General features: G+C 45.3%; 1 protein-coding gene across 14 annotated transcripts in view; it reads left to right on the top strand.

Moving 5' to 3' along the window:
• Positions 1 to 4,931: 4,931 nt before the first annotated feature.
• Positions 4,932 to 26,159, top strand: part of LOC144738188 (uncharacterized) — a 43,103-nt gene continuing 21,875 nt past the window's right edge. For 4 of the 14 annotated variants that reach the window (XM_078621195.1, XM_078621196.1, XM_078621197.1 and 1 more), the window contains exons 1-2: positions 4,943 to 5,023; positions 13,655 to 22,281. In XM_078621195.1, the coding sequence (XP_078477321.1) occupies positions 13,695 to 14,255 (561 nt within the window). In that variant the 5' untranslated portion in view covers positions 4,943 to 5,023; positions 13,655 to 13,694 and the 3' untranslated portion in view covers positions 14,256 to 22,281. The other 10 variants (XR_013589161.1, XR_013589164.1, XR_013589162.1 and 7 more) reach the window with 8 other exon arrangements.

Raw genomic sequence — 26,159 nt, forward strand, 5'->3', positions numbered from 1 at the left:
TATATTCCCTTCACCACGTGATCCTGTCTCCTCCCAGATCCGGCCTCTGCATAGCGCCTTGCTGGCTCCGCCTTTAGGTTGGCCTCTGCTCACCTCGCATCTGATTGGACCCGAGGTGAGCGACGGACCTTCACATACGCCCCCATACTGGGCCCAGCCCCCCAATACCCTGGGCCGTATGATTGGCCCAGAGCCGAGCAGCGAGCCCCGCTTACGCTCGCATTACAATAGTAACGACTAACTGTAAAGTAGTATCTGCTGACTCTATAGTAGTATCCACTGACTATAGTAGTAACTACTAACTCTATAGCAGTATCTACTCACTCTATAGTAGTATCTACTGACTCTAGTAGCTACTCACCGTAGTAGTATGTACTGACTGTATAGTACTATATACTGACTGTAGCAGTATTGACTGACTGTAGTGGTATATACTGACTGTTTTAGTATCTACTAACTCTATATAGCAGTATCTAACAACTCGATAGCAGTATCTACTATCACTGCAGCAGTGCATACCGACTGAGGTGGTACCTGCTATCACTACAACAGTGCATACTGACAGTGGTGGCACCTGCTATGACTACAGCAGTGCATACCGACTTTGGTGGTACCTGCTTTCACTACAGCAGTGCATACTGACTGTGGTGGTACATGCTATGATAACAGCAGTGCATACTGTGGTGGAACCTGCTTTCACTACAGCAGTGTATACTGTGGTGGTACCTGCTATGATTACAGCAGTGGATACTGACTGTGGTGGTATCCTATGACTACCGCTGTGCATACTGACTGTGGTGGTACCTGCTTTCACGAAAGCAGTGCATACTGACTGTGGTGGTTCCTGCTATGATTACAACAGTGCATCTTCTGGTGGTACCTGCCAAGATTACAGCAGTGCATATTGTGGTGGTACCTGCTATGATTACAACAGTGCATACTGCTGTGGTGGTATGTTGTATATGTTGTAATTATTAAGTCCGAAAAATGCGCAAATCGCATGAATGATGTTAATGTATGTAATTATATGCATACATTATGATAATCACGGAGATAATTGTAGTAATTTATGCGGATGCTTGCGATTATGTTAATGTGTGCAGTTATGATAATTAGGCTTAGCTTCGTTATCCAGAGTTGTATCAATCGGGATAAAACGATTATCTTTGATTGAACATTTACTGATTATCTTAGTGTGTTTATGTAATGTTAGGTCTCTAATTTCATATCTCATCGCAGGATACAGTTCTTAGGAATAAGACAGTTTTGCATGGACTGGGAAAGAAGCACTCGAACACTTGGTGTTAAGCAATTTTTATTCTAAACAAACATATGACCTCTAAGATGCAAAGGCAAAGTATACGTCAGTAGATTCATCGGCAAGATTATGCAATTAACGAAAATAAATGACTAAAACATTTCTTATTCCTGTAACTCGACGGCAGCAACTGCTTTGCACGATCAGTTGATTATTGAACGCACCACCTTGAAATGGCAACCCTTTTTGAAACGCAAGATAACTTTTTGAAAGTCTTATTCGTGTGCGTGTTGTGTATGCGTTGTCCCTTTGTAAAATTAATTACATTTTTCTTAGAGCCGGGAGTTATGTCTTTAGCTTGTGGGGTGGGGGAGATACAACCAGCTCTTTAGAGGTTCCTCTCGCTTGGGCGTGGCCACAGCGAGCCCGTGCTGTCTCCCTTTCTCCACTGCTCGATTGAGCGGCGTTGGCACGATGTCCGCCATCGTGGTGCGCGATGATTCCGTAGTCGGATAGCGCGCAGCTCCTCCACGAGTCGGCACGACGCTTGATGACGCCCGAGTCGTGCTGCTCGTGCGCTTTCTCTCTCTCTACTGCTAGATGAGTGGCGTCGCACGATGCTCGCCGTCGTGGTGCGCGATGATATCGTCGTCACTCTCTCCTTGATCGCTGCCCGCTTCACACGGACACTCGCCCTTACTTCAGGCTGTGTTGGCTCAGGCTCTGGACGACGCGGCTGTGCGTGCTCACTGGCTTGGAGCGCTCTGGCGATGAACGATGGCTCTTGTTGCTCATCCGCTGCTGCTCGTCCTTTGCGATGCTCGCTTGGTTGACGCTTGGCGATCTCCGCCCTTTGTACAGGTTGTTCGCTGGTCGTCACTCTGGCGATGAACGATGCTTCGTTCATTGTTGGGTGGACGTTGGGTGTCTTTGTTGGCTCGAGAGTGATAGCTGGAATCTCCGTCAGCTTCACTCGCAGCTCGGCGACTCAGGGTAGCAATTCTTCTTAGGTGGTGCAGACCTCAGCTTGTCGATGCACGTCGCTACCCCACGAACATCGTCATTCTGGATGACGGAAGAGCTTCTTCATTGTCGGCGTTGAGATGAGATGGGGCCGTAGCCCTGGAGATCTCTGGTGGGGGCCGTAGCCCCGGAGACGAGATGTCTTGAATGGATTTTGCCTCGGCTTATATTGAGAAAATCCACTCGGTTTCCCGAGTTGTTCAAAGGCCGGGTCATATATCTTTTGTGGGGGCGAACACATCTGCGTCCGTGTGTGTCGTGTGCGTGTCCGTCCGTATGTGTTGCGTGTGTTTATTAGCTTTAAAGACACAGCTGTGTAATCATTCTGGAAGGAGGGGTGGGGGCTTCTTCACGAACTGGTGCCCCACACGAGTTATCCATTAAACCAGACCGACGATTCGCGTTCGCACCGAGGTTACATCATCACAATCATAATACACGTTTTTGATTGTGAATAATATTTGTCGCGAAAACCTACGCGTTAAGCGAGCTTAATGATCCCCTCCCTCGCTCTGGGCGTTATATCCTTTGTCTCACACAGCTTAAGTTGTTTTTGGTTTGGAAGTTAAAATGCGACTCATTTGGCTGTTTAGTATTATTGTGATTTGATTGTAAGTGACTCAAGGCGTGCCGTAACCGTGTTCACTGTATTTCATCGTGGTTTGATCTCCCTACGGGGAAGTGTTATTTGCTCGCGTGTGTTTAACTCAAAAACGTGAACACCCTCTCCTCTCTCAGCGTCTCTTGTGAGAGGAAAAACAAACAAGAGAAACAGATGCCCTAGGAATGTCAGGCACAGACCCCCCCCCTCGCGACCCTTTGACTCCCTCCTTGCTCCCCCTGCGTGGGTCATCCCGAGGCCAGACCCCGCCATACGTACTTTATGGCATGCGTGTGTTTGTGCCAAACCGCGTTTAATGGCCCTCCCCGTTTCACAGATTCCTGGTGTGCTTGTGAGGAGTAGTGGGTTGTTTTCATTATTTAATTTAAATATATATAGATATAAAAAAAAACATTTTTTTATTGTTCTTAATATTAATAAAAAAAAGGGGTATAGACACAACAGGTACCTGCTATTATAGCAGTGCATACTGTTGTGGTGGTACCTGCTATGATTACAGCAGTGCATAGTGCTGTGGTGGTACCTGCTATTACAGCTGTGCATATTGTGGTGGTACTTGCTTTCACTACAGCAGTGCATACCGACTGTGGTGGGACCTGGTTTCACTACAGCAGTGCATACCGACTGTGGCGGTACCTGCTATGATTACAGCAGTGCATATTGTGGTGGTACCTGCTATGATATGTACTGACTTATAGTAGTATATACTGACTGTAGCAGTATAGACTGACTGTAGTGGTATATACTGACTGTTTTAGTATCTACTAACTCTATATAACAGTATCTACCAACTCGATAGCAGTATCTACTATCACTACAGCAGTGCATACCCACTGAGGTGGTATCTGCTATCACTACAGCAGTGTATACTGACAGTGGTGGCACCTGTTATGACTACAGCAGTGCATAACGACTTTGGTGGTACCTGCTTTCACAACAGCAGTGCATACTGACTGTGGTGGTACGTGCTATGATAACAGCAGTGCATACTGTGGTGGAACCTGCTTTCACTACAGCAGTGTATACTGTGGTGGTACGTGCTATGATTACAGCAGTGCATACTGACTGGTGGTACCTGCTATGATTACAGCAGTGCATACTGACTGTGGTGATATCCTATGACTACCGCTGTGCATACTGACTGTGGTGGTACCTGCTTTCACGACAGCAGTGCATACTGACTGTGGTGGTTCCTGTTATGATTACAGCAGTGCATATTGTGGTGGTACCTGCTATGATGACAACAGTGCATACTGTTGTGGTGGTACCTGCTATGATTACAGCAGTGCATACTGACTGTGGTGGTACCTGCTATGATTACAGCAGTGCATATTGTGGTGGTACCTGCAATGATTACAGCAGTGGATACCGACTGTGGTGGTACCTGCTTACACTACAGTAGTACATCCTGACTCTATCTATCTTATACATAAAAGGCAAATTTTTAAATGTGTGTTTGTTCGAAATGTTTAGCATACCGTGATGGCGGGTTGAGGCCGTGATGGCGTGGAGGATGCCGTGATACACTCACGCATCTTACACTGACTCACTCACACATCATACACTGACTCACTCACACATCATACACTCACTCACACATCATACACTTACTCACTCATCATACGCTGACTCACTCACTCATCATACACTCACTCACACAACCACTGACCCATTGACTCATCATACTCACTCATCATACGCTGACTCACTCATCATACACTGAGTCACTCACACATCATACACTCACTCACTCACACATCATACACGGACTCACTCATCATACGCTGACTCACTCACACATCATACACTCACACAACCACTGACCCATTCACTCATCATATACAAATTCATTCATCATACACTAACTCATCATACGTTGACTCACTCGTCATACGCTGACCCATTCACTCATCATACACTAATTCACTCATCATACGCTGACTGACTCATACTTAAACTCTTATCCCGCTCTCTGACGTCACCACTGCATTACCTAATCGGCGTTAGACTCGAGGGGGAGGTGTACCCCGCTAGTGACTTCATGTCACCTGCTGCTGCCGCGTGACGTCATGAGATACCAGGAAGCTGCCGATCCTCGCGCGCGCTCACTGAGATCCGAGGTGAGAAGTTCACATCGTGATTGTTGTCGTGGTGGTTGTTGTTGTTTACCCAGGTAGAGCCTCGCTCCTTCTCCCCCTTGTAGGGATATCAATTGAGTAGCAGCGAGTATGGAAACCATGTCCAGGTTGGAACATTACGACGCGGGGCCTAGCCATGCGGGGCCTTGCCTCCTGCTTTCGCCTGATTGAATTTGCTTTAATTCTCGGCTTAAGTTTAATTTGTCTTCACCTGGCTCACTACTTTGAAACTTTTTTTCTTTAAAATATTAATAAAATTTGTTTTATCTTACCAGGCAAAGCCCACTTGAGCTACACCGCTCTTTTTCAGAAGCGACCTGCCCACAACAAAGTGGCTTATCAACGTGTGGAAATGTATATCCGTCAAATACTCTAAACGCGTGGTGATGTTGACTCTAAATGTGGAGGGAAAAACCGGAAGACCCAGAAGAAAATCCACGCGACCACGGGGAGAAAGACACGCAAACTATAAATATACATCCTTAATTCAGGTTTGTTTGGGTTAGATCGCGTACATATATAAAGTTAAATCTGCCACCACCCAACAGAGCCAATTAGTAAGGTTTGTTAAGTAAACAACGTGGCCAAATCGTCACTAGTACAGCACACCGGTTGTGTGTTGGAGAGCCAAGCCACAACATTACAATCTGAGTAAGACGTTGGCCAGTATTTACAACCAGCTTTATCAGGCGACAGCCAAATGTTGTGGCTTGGCTCTGGGAATATAAATCAGGTCGCTGGGTTTATAGTGCAGCACGCGAACCATTGCACTGCCACTTTTCACTCATGCACAAACATCATCGGAAGTATTGTATTCAGTAATAACTAAGTTACCCGGCTTCGCACAAGTCTGAGTAATTAAACGTTACGAGTAATGTTTTGCAATGCTGGCTTTGTTAGAATTATTGGAATATGCCAATGAGGTCTGTAAATATGTGTATTGTCACGGTGTTTTGGTTGTGTTATACAATCGCAGGGCTTGTTTGTTTAATAATTAAGACAGCTTTTAAATTCGTTGCCCTTGAAGAGCTTCAGGATAGACAATGTTGGATGTTTTGCCATCTAGTGGGTTTAATCGAATGAAGCTTCTATTTTGGCATAAATGTCGACAGAAAATTGGTGGAAGAGCTCTTTGCATCTTAAGAAGAGATTGAAGCTGCCTTTTCGCACCATGATCCTGAAGGCAAAGAAGTCTCTATATAAGGAACGAAACAGTAAGATTCTTGATTTGAAGCTTTCGTGAATGCAGGCATCCATACTCTTTGGTTCTTTTGGTAAAGTCACGTATGTGAACCAAAGAGTATGAAACAGTAAGACTTCACCACAAATCTGGCTGTCGCCTGATGAAGCTAGTTGTAATTACTGGCGAAATGTCGTACTCAGTTGGTAAATGTTGTGGCTTGGCTCTCCAACACACAACCGGTGTGCTGTACTAGTGAGGAATTGGCCACGTTCTGTTTACGTGACAAACCTTACTAGATGGCTACGTCGGGTGGTGGCGGGTTTTAACGACGCATATTTACGCGATCTAACCCAAAAACCTCTTATGAACGAAGTAATTGTTTGTAGCGCTTGATGTAGGTATTCATAGTATGTGAGTGGTGGTGCGTGTACTTGTATAATTATTTTAACGCTAGTGCGTGTATTTTCATGCTTTTTATTCCTTACCAGGCGATGTAGATTTGATGTATTTAGTCGTAGCTGTTGTTTCGCATCTATGTTGTGTCGAAGGAGGTCTGTAGTGATAGTAGGTTTTTACCCTTTTAACTGGTACAAAACTGACACCTTTATTCAAGGCATCATGTTTGCAATGACCACAACACAAGTAGTCAAAAAAGCAAACAAAAAGAAGCAACTCTGATAAGGATGATAATATGCACTGTCCTTGAAGTTGATTGGCCCACACCCGAGACGGCTTTCTTTAGAGCCTAGTCCCCATTGGTGTAGGGCCAGATGACACCAGAAGGCGTACAACTCAAACACAGTGCAATATCAGAGTATTGAGAGCTCGGGGCAAGCATTTACACTATGAGATCTCTTTTACCAGTGGCAAAATATAATAGTAGGTTTTTACCCTTTTAACTGGTACAAAACTGACACCTTTATTCAAGGCATCATGTTTGCAATGACCACAACACAAGTAGTCAAAAAAGCAAACAAAAAGAAGCAACTCTGATAAGGATGATAATATGCACTGTCCTTGAAGTTGATTGGCCCACACCCGAGACGGCTTTCTTTAGAGCCTAGTCCCCATTGGTGTAGGGCCAGATGACACCAGAAGGCGTACAACTCAAACACAGTGCAATATCAGAGTATTGAGAGCTCGGGGTAAGCATTTACACTATGAGATCTCTTTTACCAGTGGCAAAATATAATAGTAGGTTTTTACCCTTTTAACTGGTACAAAACTGACACCTTTATTCAAGGCATCATGTTTGCAATGACCACAACACAAGTAGTCAAAAAAGCAAACAAAAAGAAGCAACTCTGATAAGGATGATAATATGCACTGTCCTTGAAGTTGATTGGCCCACACCCGAGACGGCTTTCTTTAGAGCCTAGTCCCCATTGGTGTAGGGCCAGATGACACCAGAAGGCGTACAACTCAAACACAGTGCAATATCAGAGTATTGAGAGCTCGGGGTAAGCATTTACACTATGAGATCTCTTTTACCAGTGGCAAAATATAATAGTAGGTTTTTACCCATTTAACTGGTACAAAACTGACACCTTTATTCAAGGCATCATGTTTGCAATGACCACAACACAAGTAGTCAAAAAAGCAAACAAAAAGAAGCAACTCTGATAAGGATAATATGCACTGTCCTTGAAGTTGATTGGCCCACACCCGAGACGGCTTTCTTTAGAGCCTAGTCCCCATTGGTGTAGGGCCAGATGACACCAGAAGGCGTACAACTCAAACACAGTGCAATATCAGAGTATTGAGAGCTCGGGGTAAGCATTTACACTATGAGATCTCTTTTACCAGTGGCAAAATATAAGGGTAAAAACCTACTATTATATTTTGCCACTGGTAAAAGAGATCTCATAGTGTAAATGCTTACCCCGAGCTCTCAATACTCTGATATTGCACTGTGTTTGAGTTGTACGCCTTCTGGTGTCATCTGGCCCTACACCAATGGGGACTAGGCTCTAAAGAAAGCCGTCTCGGGTGTGGGCCAATCAACTTCAAGGACAGTGCATATTATCATCCTTATCAGAGTTGCTTCTTTTTGTTTGCTTTTTTGACTACTTGTGTTGTGGTCATTGCAAACATGATGCCTTGAATAAAGGTGTCAGTTTTGTACCAGTTAAAAGGGTAAAAACCTACTATTATATTTTGCCACTGGTAAAAGAGATCTCATAGTGTAAATGCTTACCCCGAGCTCTCAATACTCTGATATTGCACTGTGTTTGAGTTGTACGCCTTCTGGTGTCATCTGGCCCTACACCAATGGGGACTAGGCTCTAAAGAAAGCCGTCTCGGGTGTGGGCCAATCAACTTCAAGGACAGTGCATATTATCATCCTTATCAGAGTTGCTTCTTTTTGTTTGCTTTTTTGACTACTTGTGTTGTGGTCATTGCAAACATGATGCCTTGAATAAAGGTGTCAGTTTTGTACCAGTTAAAAGGGTAAAAACCTACTATTATATTTTGCCACTGGTAAAAGAGATCTCATAGTGTGAGGTCTGTAGTGTTGGCACATAGATGTAAACATTTTAGAATAGTACGTTTTTTATAAAAATATTGCTGTGTGTTAGAGATGAGCCGTGCACGTGCAGAGAGGACAGTAAGAAGCCAGAAGGGGATGAATTTGGCGGCAAAAACGCAGGGCTGATAATAGGGAAGGATAACCTGGTAAATATGAGATCAAGTATAGCAGTGCAGTGGAGACACTCATGTTATGGTGAGTGCTTGGAATTGTAGTATATGAAATGTCATAATGTGTTTACATGTGTGGCAAACCGGAAGTAGTGAGAATGTCCAGGGGAGGTGAGGAGCGTGGGGTGTGTGCAGGTGGTACAGATGTAGGTGTTTAGTTAAGATTAAAATTAGTGTGAACAACACACTAACACACCCGTGAGTATGCATGGAAAGTTTGGAGTGTGTTAGCACAATTTGGTTCGCTAAAAAATATACACAAGCGCCAAGTCTGCTTTATCTTTATAGATTTATACTATTTTTTGTCTGGGAATATTTTTTGTGTTTGGTTTCTCCATGTTTATTTCAATTTTTAGTTTATTTGGAATACAGTACAGTACTTATTTCAATTGTGATGTTGTAAATTTTAGTTGACGTTTACCCAACACCATTACTTAGGAAAGGCTTAAGTATTGAATATCGCGCTTTTAGCTTTCGCGCGGCAATTTCCAAGAATGTACCCTCCGCGATATGCAAGCAGCTGCTGTATTTTTTGTCTATTGACTACAGCAGAGGCGTATGTATTTTCAACAGAAATTAGATCTCTGCATTCTTGATTTAATTAAGCCCTATAGTACCATGAAGAGGCTTGGGGCTTTGGATTGTTATTTGTTTTCAAATCTATGCCTCTTCTCACATTATTTGAGGATTTGTATGATTTTGGGCAGGATGATCTTAAGCTGTGTGACCAGGAGTCGGAGCCATATCCTGTTCATCTTGGCTTGTGACCGAAATTCACTCTGGCCCCATGCATTACATTACATAGCATCTTCAATAAATATGTAGTTTGAGAAGCTCCCAATGGTCATATAAAAACTATTGCATTTGTTACGGTTACAATGATACGCTAATTGATGCCTGGTTATAGTTCAAGGATCGTTCCATGCTGGTCGACCATGTTACATCTGCTGATGATCTGGTAATGGCTACTTAAGGAGATGGAATTAGGGAATCTTGTTCTGTGGCTTGATAATTCCAATCATGAAATGGGGCCTTGAAAATGTTCCACAAAAATAAATCACCTGCCTGGGAATTTAATGTCATACAACACTGCACCTGCTCAACTCTCCATGAATAATAAGGCAGTTCTACAAGTGGTGGAGGAGCTCCCATACCTGTTTAATTAATTCATGACCAGCTCTGGTTTGGCAGCCAAAATCTCACTTAAAATTAGTCGGGCAGCATTCCTTCATTAGACTGTGTAACTCTGTGTGCAAGGTGCCTGGACTTTTGCTCTATACAAAGCTGTGAGTGTCCATCGCGTAGGTCGAGTCCATATGAGACCATCCCTCTCCCTGCCATACTGGCATCGCACCCGCCCCTCACCCTTAATCCTGCGGATGTTCAGTGCACAGGATGGTACCACGTAGCCATTTCGAGCTGGCCCGACTGGGTTACATGGGTCACGCGGCCACGAGTCGCTTGTTGGCAAACACAACCCCTGGACCTGGCTCTAGCGGTGATATCAATATAGAATATATGTAAGGATGCACCCCAATAGACTCCCCCTGGAACTGTACCATGCACGTCCCACTGGGCAAAGACCTTGGGGCTGGCCCAAGACACGTTGGCCTGTGAACGCTTTGGAATTCCCCAGGTTGAGCTAGTCTGTCGCCAGGGAAAGGGAGGCCTGGACCGCCCGAATCTGTGTGCTGCCCCCACGAGCATCACCAGGACAAGCGTTTTTAGAAACGAACGAACAAACCTGTGATTCTTCTTGGCCACAGATATTACTCTGTGGATGCAAAATATGAACTTATTTAAATGACCATCTGTGCTGGCTTCTACAATGAAGGCTGGCCTGCCTATGATTCATCCTTAATTCAACCAGACTATTTTGTATTCGAAGCTCTACAGATCCTTAATATATCAATATAGAATACTAGCTGCACTACCCGGCTTCGCCCGGGACTTGTATCCACCACGCCCGGCCGCCTTTGTCTCCCCAGTGGCGATGTTAATACGCCACACCAGTTACTCGTTTTGAGGCTGAATCCCTCCCTCACCACTCTCCCTCCCTCACCACTCTCCCTCCTTCACCACTCTCCCTCCCTCACCACTCTCCCTCCCTCACCACTCTCCCTCCCTCACCACTCTCCCTCCCTCACCACTCTCCCTCCCTCACCACTCTCCCTCCCTCAGCACTCTCCCTCCCTCAGCACTCTCCCTCCCTCAGCACTCTCCCTCCCTCACCACTCTCCCTCCCTCACCACTCTCCCTCCCTCACCACTCTCCCTCCCTCACCACTCTCCCTCCCTCAGCACTCTCCCTCAGCACTCTCCCTCCCTCACCACTCTCCCTCCCTCACCACTCTCCCTCCCTCAGCACTCTCCCTCCCTCAGCACTCTCCCTCCCTCAGCACTCTCCCTCCCTCAGCACTCTCCCTCCCTCACCACTCTCCCTCCCTCACCACTCTCCCTCCCTCACCACTCTCCCTCCCTCACCACTCTCCTTCCCTCAGCACTCTCCCTCCCTCAGCACTCTCCCTCCCTCACCACTCTCCCTCCCTCACCACTCTCCCTCCCTCAGCACTCTCCCTCCCTCACCACTCTCCCTCCCTCACCACTCTCCCTCCCTCACCACTCTCCCTCCCTCACCACTCTCCCTCCCTCACCACTCTCCCTCCCTCACCACTCTGTAGAGGACGTGAAACTTTGATGAATTTACCTCAGAGTCGCGTGGTGGGTGTCGAGGCCTAGTACCGTGCAGAGCCTCCGGCCTCGCCTGATTTTCCCACCCGGCTGACGCTGGGTACGGGTGCCGTTTCCCCCCCCGCGCTACAATAATACTGTCTAATCGCTATAATTTTATAATCGACCGACGCTATAATAGTAATTGCACACATTGTGGTGGGGGGGGGGGAGTGAAGAGGACTTGAAACTTTGATGAATTTACCTCAGAGTCGCGTGTTAATGCGTGCGCCTATTTTTAACGGGAATTAAAAATGGCGTCCACCCCGCCGGGAAGGCGTCGCTACCCGTTGCAAGGGGGCAACCGCCGTCCAATGAAAGCGGCGAAGGCGTCGCTACCCGTTGCCAGGGGCAACCGCCGTCCAATGAAACTGCGTATGGTCCGGCGACCCACAGACAGACAGACAGACAGATTCGCGATTTTATATATATAGATAATGAGTCTCTTTGACAGGCGAGGCTGCATTGGTTCATTCGTGAATCCTGCATTTCCAGTTACCACATGCTCAGGCAGCTTCTGTTAGTCCAGATATTAGGGGCTAAACAGGTGTGGCATTGGCGAGAGAAGAGATTGTAGGATGTGGCGGTGATCGTCACGGCCGATGACTGGTATAAGTAGTGTCAATATTGGCCTCTCGAGGAGGCCCGTTATCTATGCTGCAGGGCATTTAAGAGATTATTGCTCTGGAACAACGATTAGGTCAGAGGAGCGACACTCACATGAATGGGTGGAATGCTGGGTTCCTAAAACCCAGTAAGACAGTGGGGTGTGCAGCTGGTTCATCTGTCAGTCATCCCTTGACACCTGGATCATTCCCAATACATTCTGACAAGGAATCCACACGTACATGGCCTGGAATTGCAGCTATCATGGCATTACCACTGCGATAAGGTTACTTCCAATTCGTCATGAATGGTGGATGTTTTGTTTATACAATGTTAATGATCCTTGTGAAATGTATGTGTATTTAAGAGTTTATCTTTGTGGGGAGCTGTGGCGTAGTTATTTCACTGCATTTTGAACTCAACAATTAGTTTGATTATTGCCGACAGCAAACATGATTGATAAATGAAAGCTGAACTTATTGTGGGCCTCTGCTATGTTGATTGATCTTAAATGAATTACATGGTGAAGTGAGGAAGCATTAATACTGAGCAGATGAAGGTGGCCAGGCATGGTTCTGGACACACCACCACCACCTTTATACCATGCGGGTGTGTGACAGTGTCATGTTTGTATTTTCAGTAAAGCATATTAACAATTGAACATGGAGGTTAAATCAAAACAATAGTTTATTTTAGTTTTCCTCTGGAACTTTTTATAAGAATGGAAACAGTAAGGAAAGCATCTCAACACATGCAGCTGAAGTTAGATCTGTTCATCCGAGCATTCAAGCAAATCAGAGCCTGGCTTCACTTGTAAGTTTTGATCTTGATTTGAAGCTTTCGTGACTGCAGGAATCCATACTCTTTGGTTCTTTTGGTAAAGTCAAGTAGGTATAAAATAAAATAAATCACGACGTTTCCATTACAACACAAGCGGTCGTCCTCAGGCAGAAAAAATATAATCCAGCAGTGCTTTATTTAATTTTATACCTTCGTGACTTTACCGAAAAAACCAAAGAGTATCTAAGTTTTCATTGAACATTAATGTATGCATTTCTGCATAATACAAATAGTATATTCAACACACTTTGCTATGTTGGCTGAATTTTACTGAAATAAATATTCCTTTCATACCTAAACAGCCGAAAGTGTGTGCTTGGAGTTTTGGTTAAACATTAATTTTGAAGATACTAGGGAATCCATTCATATTTTTGACCATTTGCCCTCTCATTGTGTGGCTTAACAGCCCGTGTGCTGAATTGGGGAATCTTTTTCACTATATCTTGAATATATGAATAAGTATAGACGTGTAAGTCATGTGTGACTGCGTATATATTCATTCTTCTGTGCCTCGATACTGACGTAGATGGTGTGGATATGTTTTTCTGTCTGCAGCTGATGCTTCCGCTGACGCTTTCTCTGCAGAATTGGTCTGATGGAGCAAAGGCACTCAGCGCAGCTCGGTACAAAAATGAAACAATGCGACCATTATGCAAACAGCACGGATCGTACTGGAAATTTGACACAGCACCAGAGAACGCAAACAGGAGAGAAACCCTTCAAGTGCACTGTATGTGAGAAGGCATTTGCATGGTCATCATATCTTAAAAAACACCAGAGAACGCACACAGGAGAGAAACCTTTCAAGTGCACTGTGTGTGAGAAGGCATTTGCACAGTCATCAGATCTTCAGAACCACCAGAGAACACACACGGGAGAGAAACCCTTCAGGTGCCCTCTGTGCGGGAAGGCATTTGCACAGTCATCAGATCTTCAGAGCCACCAGAGAACACACACGGGAGAGAAACCCTTCAAGTGCAGTGTGTGTGAAAAGGCATTTGCACAGTCATCAAATCTTAAAAAACACCAGAGAACACACATGGGAGAGACACCCTTCAAGTGCAGTGTGTGTGCAAAGGCATTTGCACAGTCAGCAAATCTTAAAAAACACCAGAGAACACACAGGAGAGAAACCTTTCAAGTGCACTGTGTGTGAGAAGGCATTTGCACAGTCATCACATCTTAAAAAAACACCAGAGAACGCACACAGGAGACAAACCCTTCAAGTGCAGTGTGTGCGGGAAGGCATTTTCAAGTGCATTTTATCTTAAAATACACCAGAGAACACACACAGGAGAGAAACCTTTCAAGTGTACTGTGTGCGGGAAGGCCTTTGCACGGTCATCACTTCTTCAAAAGCACCAGAGAAAACATACAGGAGAGAAACCCTTCAAGTGCACTGTGTGTGGGAAGGCATTTGCACAGTCACCATATCTTCATAGACACCAGAGAACACACAGGCATCAGAAGATCCCCAAGGAGTGTAGTCTGAAATCGACTTGTGGAAGTCAAAGTGCTGTAATGAGCTTATGCCTCCTGAAAAAAGAGCCAGAAGTAAATTCCAGCTTGGACACTACGAAATGTATCAAAGTGAAATGTGAAGAGGTGAAAGTGAAATTTGAAGAGGCGACAGTGAAGAGCAAAGAAGTGAAGGTAAAATGTGAAGATGAAGATTCAACTACAAAATCGAACCTTCACATCAGTGGAGGAAACGTGAAGCAGGAGGACAATTCTGACTATGAGGCAGAGCGAGGCAACTCCCAGAAGTTTGTTGAAGTGGAGGTGTGGGTGGACTTCTTAAACAATACAAAGTCAAATAGAGACCCGGTAGATGTGTAGGCTTGAGATGGTGAAGCTCCATTATTAAAGGCCTGTAACACAGGTCTTGTATCTATACCCTTTTTTTATTCATATTAAGAATAATTCTGCCAATACTATATTTCTTTTTAACAGCCACCGGTGGCAACTTGGGAGCAAACAAAGACGAGCGAAAAACCCGTTTCCCAAATCCACAGCAGATGCGTGCACACCTCGCTTCAAAGGCCAGAAAGCATGAAAGAGACAGCCATCAAATGTCATAAAACCTCCCCGACTTTCACACGAGAGGAAAAGGGGGGGGGTCGCAAGAGGGTGTTAGAATAACACCAACACTTCCAAAAGCCCCCCTCACAATACAAGAACAGGCGCCACGAGCAATATATAATTATATTCTTGACGGCTAAAAAAAATATAGAATTAGGCCGTAAGGTGAACAAGGAAAAAGTGGCTAGAAAATGATTTTCGTTCCCACACCTGGGAACTACTTTTTAAATGAATTTTTTCATAGACAAAACCATTTTCGACTTTATGTTAAAAGTTCTCCACAAAATACCCTGCAGTTTTTTTTCAAAATCCATAAATGTATATAATTGTGAATTGGAAAAAACGAAAATCTTATGCTGCTGGTTTTGTTTGTAACTTTATATACATTTTAGCAACACCAAATATCTCTCAAACTGACACTTATACATGTACCTAAACACTTGAGACAGGTTTTGGTGCATTATATACTTATGTGTGAATGTAGACCATGAAATATGGCAAATTTGTAGAAAATATGCTTCAACTTCACAGATTGGCACTAAGCAAAATTAAACAAACATTTTAAATTTAGCAAAACTGTGATGTTTTGTACATCAAAATTTTCAGTAGGTACTGTGTAATCACAGAAAGATACAAATATAAGCACACTTTGGCCCAAGTTGGCTGAAATGACTCGAAATGCTACACTGTCCCCTTGTTTTGGAATGCTGCCAAAAAAAATTACAATTCTACCACAGATTCTTTACAGCTCAAAATCACATTAAATTATAACACAGCGCATATTTACTCATCGGTATCATCCCTATCACTATCAGAGCCATCATCCCATGTAGGTCTTCTGTTTCCTGTGAAACATTTGCACAATTTTGGCACCGACATAAATCAGTACAAGACAGTCTTGCAGACATACAGGAACATCTTCCAGTCTCACATTTGCTATGCTTGCAACTGCAGTGGACTGCCTGCAACACACTTTCAGGGGCAGGATTTCTAGTCATCCAGGTAACTGTTAACTCACCATCCTCGAGGTGCCATCCATTGCCGACGGGTGAAGGGGCACACATTATACCTTTCAGAGAATGTCTCATTATGGCTGCTTGGTAGTTTGCCCTTTTGCAGTGTTGGTACAGGGCGTCACTTGTAAGGGGCATGGATAGTTCTGGAAAAGCTGACCATGCCATACAGAATGCTTTGTATCTTGTATCGTTCACATTTTCGGCAGATGACTGGCCATACAGGTGGCACACATATGTGCAAAGTAGCTCAAAGGTAGACTGGTCTAGGTTAAAACTGCTACCCAGATTTGTAAAAGCAGTCATATATTCCTCTTTCTCACAAGCAACAGAAAATGCCTTTCTTTTGCCTTTGCCATAAAAGGCACTTGTAAAGTCACAACCTGAGAAGGTATGGATCCCAATAAGTGCCAAACAGACACTTGTGCCAAGAGCTGACGACACCTTAGCTAAGTCAATGAGCCTTGTTTTGTTGCCAACCCCCGTGAAAAAATACAACCTACATGGTAAATCTGGCTGCAGACTTAAAGCAATCACTGCCACATCAGTATCAGGGATCTTGATGACTACAGTTTGATGTTCCTGTGCAGCATGTTGTGCATGTAAAAACACCCTGGTGTCACATTCCTCATGATCACATGTCAGATCTTCAACAGCACTGAGAGTATGTAAATCCTCCATTACAGTCACGCAGTGACACAGGTCTCCATGTGCTATGTACAAGCTTAAGTCCTTTCCCACAGTGGTAAGATCAGCCTCTCGCCACACAACATAGAGGAATTCTGCCAGTGCTTCTTTGTTTGTTCCATCTGATATACACTTTTTCCATTGTGTTGATGTCTTATGATCCTGTCCATAAATTTTCACCAGTTGTGTACCACCACCAGCTCTACGTGACCGTTCTAGGTTTTTAATACTCATTTTTGGATACTGGTCAATCACAAAGTCTATCCGTGTACAGTTTGTTTCAGAGAAAGTTTGACTATGTACTGCAGTATGGTCTCTGCCAGCTCTCCAAAGGTACTTGGTATTGACCGAATGGCTTGAATGACTGCCATGCCATCAAAGAAAATAGCTCTACTGATCACTCCATTGATGGATCCTGGGGCAACAACTTTGGACTCGATGAGTATGTCTTGCAGTCCTGCATCTCCAAACCTTTTTCCTAGAATGCTCAGGTAGGACATGCATGTGTGAAATTCACCTAGTCTAATCACTTTACGCTGAGTAAAGTCATCATCTTTCCAGCAGATTTGCTGAGCTTTGGCATATATAGCTTTGTCAAAAACTAACACTATATGGTCCAGTTCTAACTGATTATGAATTTGGACACTTCGCTTCAGAATTGTGTTTACTGTTGACATCTCTGTCGGTGAAGCCTCAATGACTGGAAGATAATACAGTGCTGACTTTTGCAGAGTGCCATCACCTTGAAGTAATGTATGTAAACCTGTCCAGCTTGGTATTGTGCATCTTTCAGCATCTATGGACTTTACAAAAACATATGCCAGTTCAGTTTGTACAGCAGACACCGTGTTCAATTTGTATGTGTCCGCCTGTAATGGAACACTTTCCTGATGAAACAAGTTATGTGGTCCTTGTCTATTAGACTGATGGTACTGTTCGACAGGGATGCTAGGGGGTACTTTCAATGAGGTTTTTCCCTTCTGTAGTGGTTGTCTGTTTGTTGTTGACACAGGTTCAACTACAGAACTTTTCAGCATAATCCCATTTGTGTGGTGGGTAGTTCTACGACCTGACTGTCTCCTCCCCAAAGTCAATATTGTCCCACACAAGTACTGTAGGAACCTTCTTTGAGAATCCCTTTGGTATTTTGTCTCTGCCCTCTATTAGTTGAAGTTGGGCAAGGCTAGTGTCTAGACTGACAACTGTGTCCCATGCTGCACAATGTCCTAGTCTATTTAGAAGTGACACAATTTGTGATGAACCTGTTAAATGGCGAACCGTTAGACCAAGACAATGATTTAGGGGTCTGCCCCCAACCCTTAGATGCAAGATACACAATGTCTTGACAGATACATATCACTTTTAGGTTCAAATCATCTGGAATATCAACATAATGGGCCAGTGTTGGTTCCTCAGTTGCACCAATAATCCAGGAAATCGGATTGTACAGTTCAATTGGAACGACAGATTTTGCCTCGCTCACATTTAGATCATCTGATGTGGGTGGCCACGGGCATTTCATACCGGGAGAGTCACACAGAAGCATATTTAATATTAATGCCGCACTGTAAAGTGTCCTCGTGTCCTCTGAAATATTGTTGGAGGCCATTGAACTTGGTCTTTGTGGACCAGCTTTTGCACTAGCCCTGTTTTCACAGTCACTTTCGCTAGTTACCTCAGTTGACTGTTGTTTCTGTACCTGATGGATGAGGTAGCCTGTCTATCAGCTTATCTGCAGACAATGTCTCAACGAAAACCATCTCACTTATGTTGCGCTTCTTGGGGTAGTGAAACACCAGCTGGGGGAAATTACGGGCCAACCTCCTACTTTTGAAATGTGAAAATGTGAGGGAATTATTAATTAATATTTATTAATATAAAATATTGCTAACTCACTGTTCTTCTGAGGTCACAGTAACTGATGCACTAGACTTTGTCAAGAACCTGGTGTACTGTCTATAACAGGCCTTGTGGTATCGCACCTCCAGAGACAGTCTTTCTCTCGAATATGCACAAGAATGCTAGTGTCTTCCTTCATCTCAGCAGCTTTCAGCAAATTGCCTGTAAATAAATAAATACTAATTAAACTAATAAAAAACTGTGTTAAGAGTTAAACAATAATGAGTGTTCTGGCTGTAGCTGTATGCAAAACAATGCAAATCTGTCTCTGACTAAAATAAACATTACATAAATTATGTAATTGTAATTGAAAGTTAGCCATGGTACCCAGCATAAGGGAATACAAGTTCAAACGTGTGTGTTTGTGTGTGTTTTGTTTTTACCTACGTGCTGACGTTTCTGCCTGTGAAAGATGGTCCTTCTGGCGTTTGCCTCCCACAGTAATGTACTTGTCCGTTTTCTTACAAATTATGCACAAGGCAGAAAGCACAGGACCAGCAGAAGCTACTGGCAGGCCGGTCCTGGACCTAAGTTTTTTTGCGGGACAATCAACTGCAGCGATACTAACGTTACTACCCGATGGCACAGACTGGCCTTGATCTTGAGCTTCAGGACGCTGTGGCCCGTTTCTCGGCCGCATCCAAGCGCTTTTTAAATCCTTTATATTAAGTTCGCTTGCTTGCTTGCGTGCGTGCTTGCTTGCTTTCTTAGGACCGTGCAAATCTTTCGGTCGTTTTTTAACCCACTTCCCGTGATCCAATCAAGCTGACATTTTCCACACAGACTCGTTGTGCCAGACAATTATTGTTCGTGAAAAAAAATTCCCAAAATTTTACACTTTTTAGGCAAAAAAATGTATTTTACATATATTCAAATAGAACTCATTCATGGCTTTGGCTGAACGTCAGAGTGTAAGAGCCCAGAGCGTAACCTCTCCACAAGCCGTGGCGGAGTAGCGCAGTTGGAGCGCCCTCGCTTCCCATGCCAAAGGTCGCGGGATCGATCCCCGCGTCCTCCACAGGCGAATATATTTTTAAATCCTTTATATTAAGTTTGCTTGCTTGCTTAGGACCGTGCAAATCTTTCGCTCGTTTTTAACCCACTTCTCTTGATCCAATCGAGCTGACATTTTCCACACAGACTCGTTGTGTGTGACAATTAATTTTCGTGAAAAAAAAATCCCAAATTTTACACTGTTTAGGGAAAACAAATTAAATATTTAATTACCAATTGCTTAATGGTGGCAGACAATCATCTGACCCATAGGTGGCAGCCATCTCAAGCCAGAGGACGAGAGGACTCTAGCCGCCACGCATATAAAGGATTTATAGTGAAAACTTTGTTTTTACGGGTTTACTTGTCAATGAAACGCCTGTAGCAAGTGGAGTGAAACCCAGCGTCTTCAGGAACATTGTCAAACTCGATTTCTAGACAATGTTTGTATGTTTCTGCTATTCTCCGATTCTCACCTTGCAAAAAAAGCCACCGTTTGACGCAGTTTCTGAATGTATCTCACCGTGTGCGTGTAAAATCCTTTGCTTCTTTCTTTATGGACGTATGTAGCATTGTTTAAAATACTATTTACAGACTTTTGAAGGAGGTCTGGCCGTAATTTTCTCCTCTTCACTACTCGATATTGACAACAAGGGCGCAGACATCTTGGACTAATGTTTACCTCTCGTCCCAAAAAAGCGGCCACCTTATTGGTCTAGCGGGAAGCACGTGACGCAAAGCCTCATCACTGACGATCAAAATATGATTACGCGAGGAAAGAAATATTGCCGACTTTAAACAGTAATAAAAAATAAACTGCAGGATTAGACATGGAGAACTTTTATTTTCACGGCCAAAAGCAATAGATCTTTTTATTAGAATGAAAAGAATGTAGTGGCCCATATATGGGAACGGGATTAAGCGTAAAATGTCTTCACCTTACGGCCTAAATTGTCAACAAGAAGCAAACAAGACGGGTTTTAAACGAAGTTACCAACTTAACCATGAAGATTAAGCAAACATTATCGATCCTCGCTCCAATTGGAAACCAGACTACAGTCTGCACCAGGGTCGTGAATCCTCATTTGTTAATTTAATACTGACATTATTTACCTTTAATAATTTCTACGCGGCATGACCGAAGCATCAAAGAATAATTATGGCAGTCAAGGTCGCTCCTAAGCAAAAAAAAAACATTCCCTAGCCCCGGGATATCAGATAAAATAATAACAGGCTAAGTCAAATAATAAGTACGAAATTAGAGTGGATCTCCTAGGAGAGTTAAGGGCAGAGAAGTCTATCATAATTAACCAACATGCAACACTCCAGGGTAAGCGAGCAGCTCACAGCCGTCTTTGTCTCCCCGCAGCACGGACAGCAAGATTTGCACACGCGAGCAAATAACATTTCCCCATAGGGAGATCAAACCAGATGGAAATACCGTGAACACGGCTACGGCATACCTTGAGTCGCTTGCAATCAAAGCAGCAAAGTGAGTCTCATGTTTTACTTCCAAACCAAACGAACAACTTACAAGGGATGAACGCCCAGAGCGAGGGAAGGGATTATAGAGCTCGCTTAACGCGTAGGCTTTCGCGACCAATATTTATAATCAAAACCCAAAACGTGGATTATAATTTTGCAACCTCGGTGGGAACGCGAGTCGTCGGTCTGGTTTGGTTTGTGTGGCGCCGGTTCGCGAAAACATGGCCTGCTGCTGATGCAGACTGTTTCTACAGTGCATCAGCAGCAGGCCATGCTTTCCCACCTGATGACGGACGCTTGTGTTGCGCCCGAAACGTGATTTATCTTATTTTATACCTAAGTGACTTTACCGACGGAGACTTGTGTTGCCTCCGAAACGTCGTGATTTATAATTTTATTTCTATAATTTATTTTTACCTACGTGACTTTACCGAAAAAACCTAAGAGTATTTACCGAAAGAACCAAAGAATATACACACAATAATGTTAACGTTGTTGTTGAGCTCACGCACCCAAGGGGTCTCTGCTCAAGAGAGGGAGTAATGGAAAAGGAATCTAAATTAACTTAAACTCAAACCCCGCGCTCTCTCGCTCCGCATTACCTCATCGGTGGAGACGCCTGGGGGAGGTGTACCCCTCTAGTGACGTCATGTCACCAAAGTATTCCCCCTCCCCAATCGCTGCTCCACAGCGCTTTGATCGTGACGTCACATCCGGTTGGTCTGCCGATTCTGTTCCAATAAAAATCTTTATTTGGGCAAAGCTACGCACAGTCACTGGCTACAATTAACATAATTAATGCATAAATACTGTCTCGTTCATTGCGACTGGTTCAGCATCCGCGCCCCATCACCCGACATAGGCCTGATTCATTAACATAATTTATTCAGTTACACTGCCGCTCGTTGGGGGAGGGGATTGTGTGTTGAACCCCGCAAGTGACGTCATGTCACCTCTTGCGGCCGCGTGACGTCACGAGATACCAGGAAGCTGCCGCTCCGCGCGCGCTCACTGAGATCCGAGGTGAGAAGTTCACATCGTCGTTGTTGTTGTTGTTGTGGTGGTGGTTGTTGTTGTTGTTTACCCAGGTAGAGCCTCGCTCCTCTCTCTCTCGTAGGGATATCAATTGAGTAGCAATGAGTATGGAATCGATGTCCAGGTTGGAACATTACAACGCGGGGCCTTGCCTCCTGCCCTTGCCTGATTGCATTTGCTTTAATGCTCTCCTTAAGTTTAATTTGTCTTCATCTGGCTCACTACTTTGAAACTTTGTTTCTTTTAAATATTTATACAGTTTTTTATCTTACCAGGCCAAGCCCACTTGAACTATACCGATCTTTTTCAGAGGCGACCTGCCCACAGCAAAGTGGCTTATCAACGTGTGGAAATGTATATCGGTCAAATACTCTAAACGCGTGGTGATGTTGACTCTTAATGTGGAGGAAAAACCCCTGAGGATCCGGAGGAAAATCCACGCGACCACGGGGAGAGAGAGACAGAGACAGGCAAACTTCAAATATACATCCATAATACAGGTTTGTTTGGGTTAGATCGCGTAAATCACTCGATTCAAGAGCCGAATGCTTCACAGGGCTTTACCACATAAATGGAACTCAAAAGAAATAAATAAAACATGTGTCAAACACAAGGCCCGCGGGCCGAATCCGGCCCGCCAGGCCATTTTATGTAGCCCTCGCAGAGGTGCTGGCTGGGGAGATCCCTGCACCAGCTCTCTCTATACTTACAAGTAAGCAGGCGCGCCGCTCGCGCTACCTGCAGTTAGGAGCATCGGGGGTCACGTCTACACTGTCACTGTTTGAAAAATAAACAGTGAAGTCCCGCCGCTCCTCTCTCCAGAGCCGGCCCCTAGAATGTGTTTTTTTTTACCGCGCTAAGTCCCGGCACTCAAAGTGAAACCGTCGCGGGACACAGATGAAAATTTTGCTGATTTGTGTGGGTCGTTCCTTCGCCATATTCAAATAGAAAAAGTTTGGATTCATCTGCTACCAAAATAGTGGTATGTTTAAGGAGTTGTATTGTCTGTCAATATTCTGTCAATATTGTGTATATCTCTGAGTGAGTGTGTCTTTGAGTGTGTGTCAGTGAGTGTGTGTCTGTGTGGGGAGCGGTAGTGTAGCGGTTAGCGCGCTGCGCTATGAACCTGGCGACCCGGGTTCGATTCCCGCTCACGGCCAACACCCAGTGACGATTATCTGAACCGGTCCCGGGCCTCCCCTAGGTCGACTCAGCCTCAAATGAGTACCTGGTGCGGTGTGTAAACATCGCCACTAGGGAGACAAAGGCGGTCGGGCGTGGTGCTGGCCACCCCCTCGTGTACCGTTCCGGCCTTCATAGGTGCTCGCTAACAGCACTTGCCCCTACAGTCTGTTAAGGTTATACGGGGGGATCTTTGTGTGTCTGTGAGTGACTGTGTGTGTATGAGTGTGTGTGTCTGTGAGTGACTGTATGAGTGTGTATCTGTGAGATAGTGTGTGTCTTAACTCCATCAAAAAAGTAACCTGCAGCACCACACCTATTACCATCATTAGGAGAAAAAACGGTGATCCAATCTCTGACCCCCAGGAACAGGTTTGCAGATTTGCTGAACATTTCTGTGAGGTCCTGGGGGAGGGGAAATCCTTCAGCCAGAAAAACAAAGTGGGGATGACCCTGCTGAGGCTGCGGTGCCTCAAATATTGGAAGAAGAAGTCACCTCCTGTGAGTGGCTGGCAGAGGTGCCATCTGTTGAGAAAGGACTGAAGGCGATCCAGAGTCTGAGACCAGGAAAGGCACCAGGCAGAGATGATCTCCCAAGCAAAATGCGGAGGGAGGGTGGCTTTTGTGCACAGACTGCCCTACATGACATCATAACAACAGTCTGGACCACTGGATGGGTTCCGCAGGATTGGAACGATGCCCTGGTGGTCCTCTTTAAGAAGGGGGACTGCTCAGACTGTAACAACTACAGGGGCATCTCACTCCTCAGTGTGCTGGGAAAGGTCCTGGCAAGGATTATTCAACATCGCCTTGCTAGGCACGCTGATGAGAGGCTTGCGGAGCTCCAATGCGGTTTCAAAAAAGGGTGGTCTTGCACAGATGCCATATTTTCTGTCCATCTGTTAAAGCAGAGGTGTAGGGAATTCCAACAAGACCTACAACTCTGCTTTATTGACCTGGTCAAGGCCTATGATACCCAGGTAAAACTATGTAGCCGGGAGAGCCATTCCCTGTACACCTTGGGGTGCGACAGGGATGTTCTCTGGCTCCCACATTATTTAACATATTTTGACCATGTAGTTTGTGAAGCCTTCAATACCTGTACTGGGGACATTTTCATTTGGTACAGATATACTGGGAGGCTGATCGATGCCCGGGTGCGGTCAAAGGATGGCTCCCTATTGGTCAACCACGTTATGTATGCCGATGATTTTGTAATTTCTGCTCGTTCAGAGAAGGAGTTAGAGACGCTTCTGCTGAAACTGGAGGGTGCCATTAAGAGGTGTGGCCTTACCATCAGCCCCACCAAAACTAAGCACCTGTCTGGGTATTTTGTACCATCGGACACTCCACCCCCACAACTCCCAATCGGTGATGGGGCAGTTGTGGAGAGAGTCGAGAGTTTCCCATACCTGGGCAGTGTGCTCATGACCGGCTCCGGTTTGGCAGCGGAGGTCTCACTCCGAATCAGTCGAGCGGCAATATCTTTTCATCAGTTGCATAACGCTGTGTGGAAGCTGCCTGGTCTGTCGCTCTGCACGAAGCTTCAGGTCTTCTCGGCCACAGTCATTCCCTCCCTTCTCTACGCTTGCGAAATGTGGACCCCCCTAATAGAGCATCTTCGCTGGTTAGAAACATTTAGTCTGGCCTGCCTACGATCCATCCTGGGTTTAACCAGGCTGGATTGTGTGAGGAGCTCACAAATCCTTGAAAGATCTGGGCAAAGTCCCATCGGTGAGCTCCTCCGGCAGGCAAGGCTGCGTTGGCTGGGTCATGTAGCTCGCATGCCCAGCCAACGCATGCCTAAACAGCTTTTGTTCGGCCGGATCAAGGAGGCTAAACGGGCGCAGCACGGGCTGGAGAAGAGATGGAGTGATGTGGTACAGGAGGACGTGGAGCAGAGTGGACTTGCCGATGACTGGTACCAGCGGTGTCAAGATCGGCCTCAGTGGAGGAGGCTCGTGAAGGACGCTACTGGGCACTTGGAGGCAGTCGCCCTCCAACAACAACGGAGGGCGGAGGAGCGACGCTCAACAACGAGCGGAGCGCCGGGTGGCTAAAGCACAGCAAGTTGGCATAGTAGGGGGCACAGGTGGTGGATCAGCTAGTCATCTCGGTCATCTCAGTCAGTCGACCCGTGGCACCTGGGTCTGCCCCGTGATCTCCTGCCAGCGGGCGTTCGACACTTCACGTGGCCTCAAGGTACACATGGCCTGGCACAAGCGTCGTGGTGACGTCACCGCCACTTATTGGCGAATGGCGGTTGTTGTTGTGGTTGTGTGTATTAGTGAGCGGGTATTAGTGTGTGTTTGTGTGTGTGTATTAGTGTGAGTTTGTGTGTTAGTGACATAGTGATATACACACAACACAACAACTGCCATTCGCCACTAAGTGGTGGTGACGTCACCACGACACTTGTGCCAGGCCATGTGCACCTTGAGGCCACATGAAGTATCAAACGCCCGCTGGCAGGAGGTCACGGGGCAGACCCAGGTGCCACGGGTCGACTGACTGAGATGACCGAGATGACTGGCTGATGCACCATCTGTGCCCCCTACTGTACCAATTTGCTGTGCTTTAGCCACCCGGCGCTCCGCTCATTGTTGTGAGCGTCGCTCCTCCGCCCTCTGTTGTTGTTGGAGGGCGACTGCCTCCAACTGCCCAGTAGCGTCCTTCACGAGCCT

Source organism: Lampetra planeri, chromosome 78, assembly GCF_965212315.1.
Source record: "Lampetra planeri chromosome 78, kcLamPlan1.2.h2, whole genome shotgun sequence".
Lineage (NCBI taxonomy): Eukaryota > Metazoa > Chordata > Hyperoartia > Petromyzontiformes > Petromyzontidae > Lampetra > Lampetra planeri.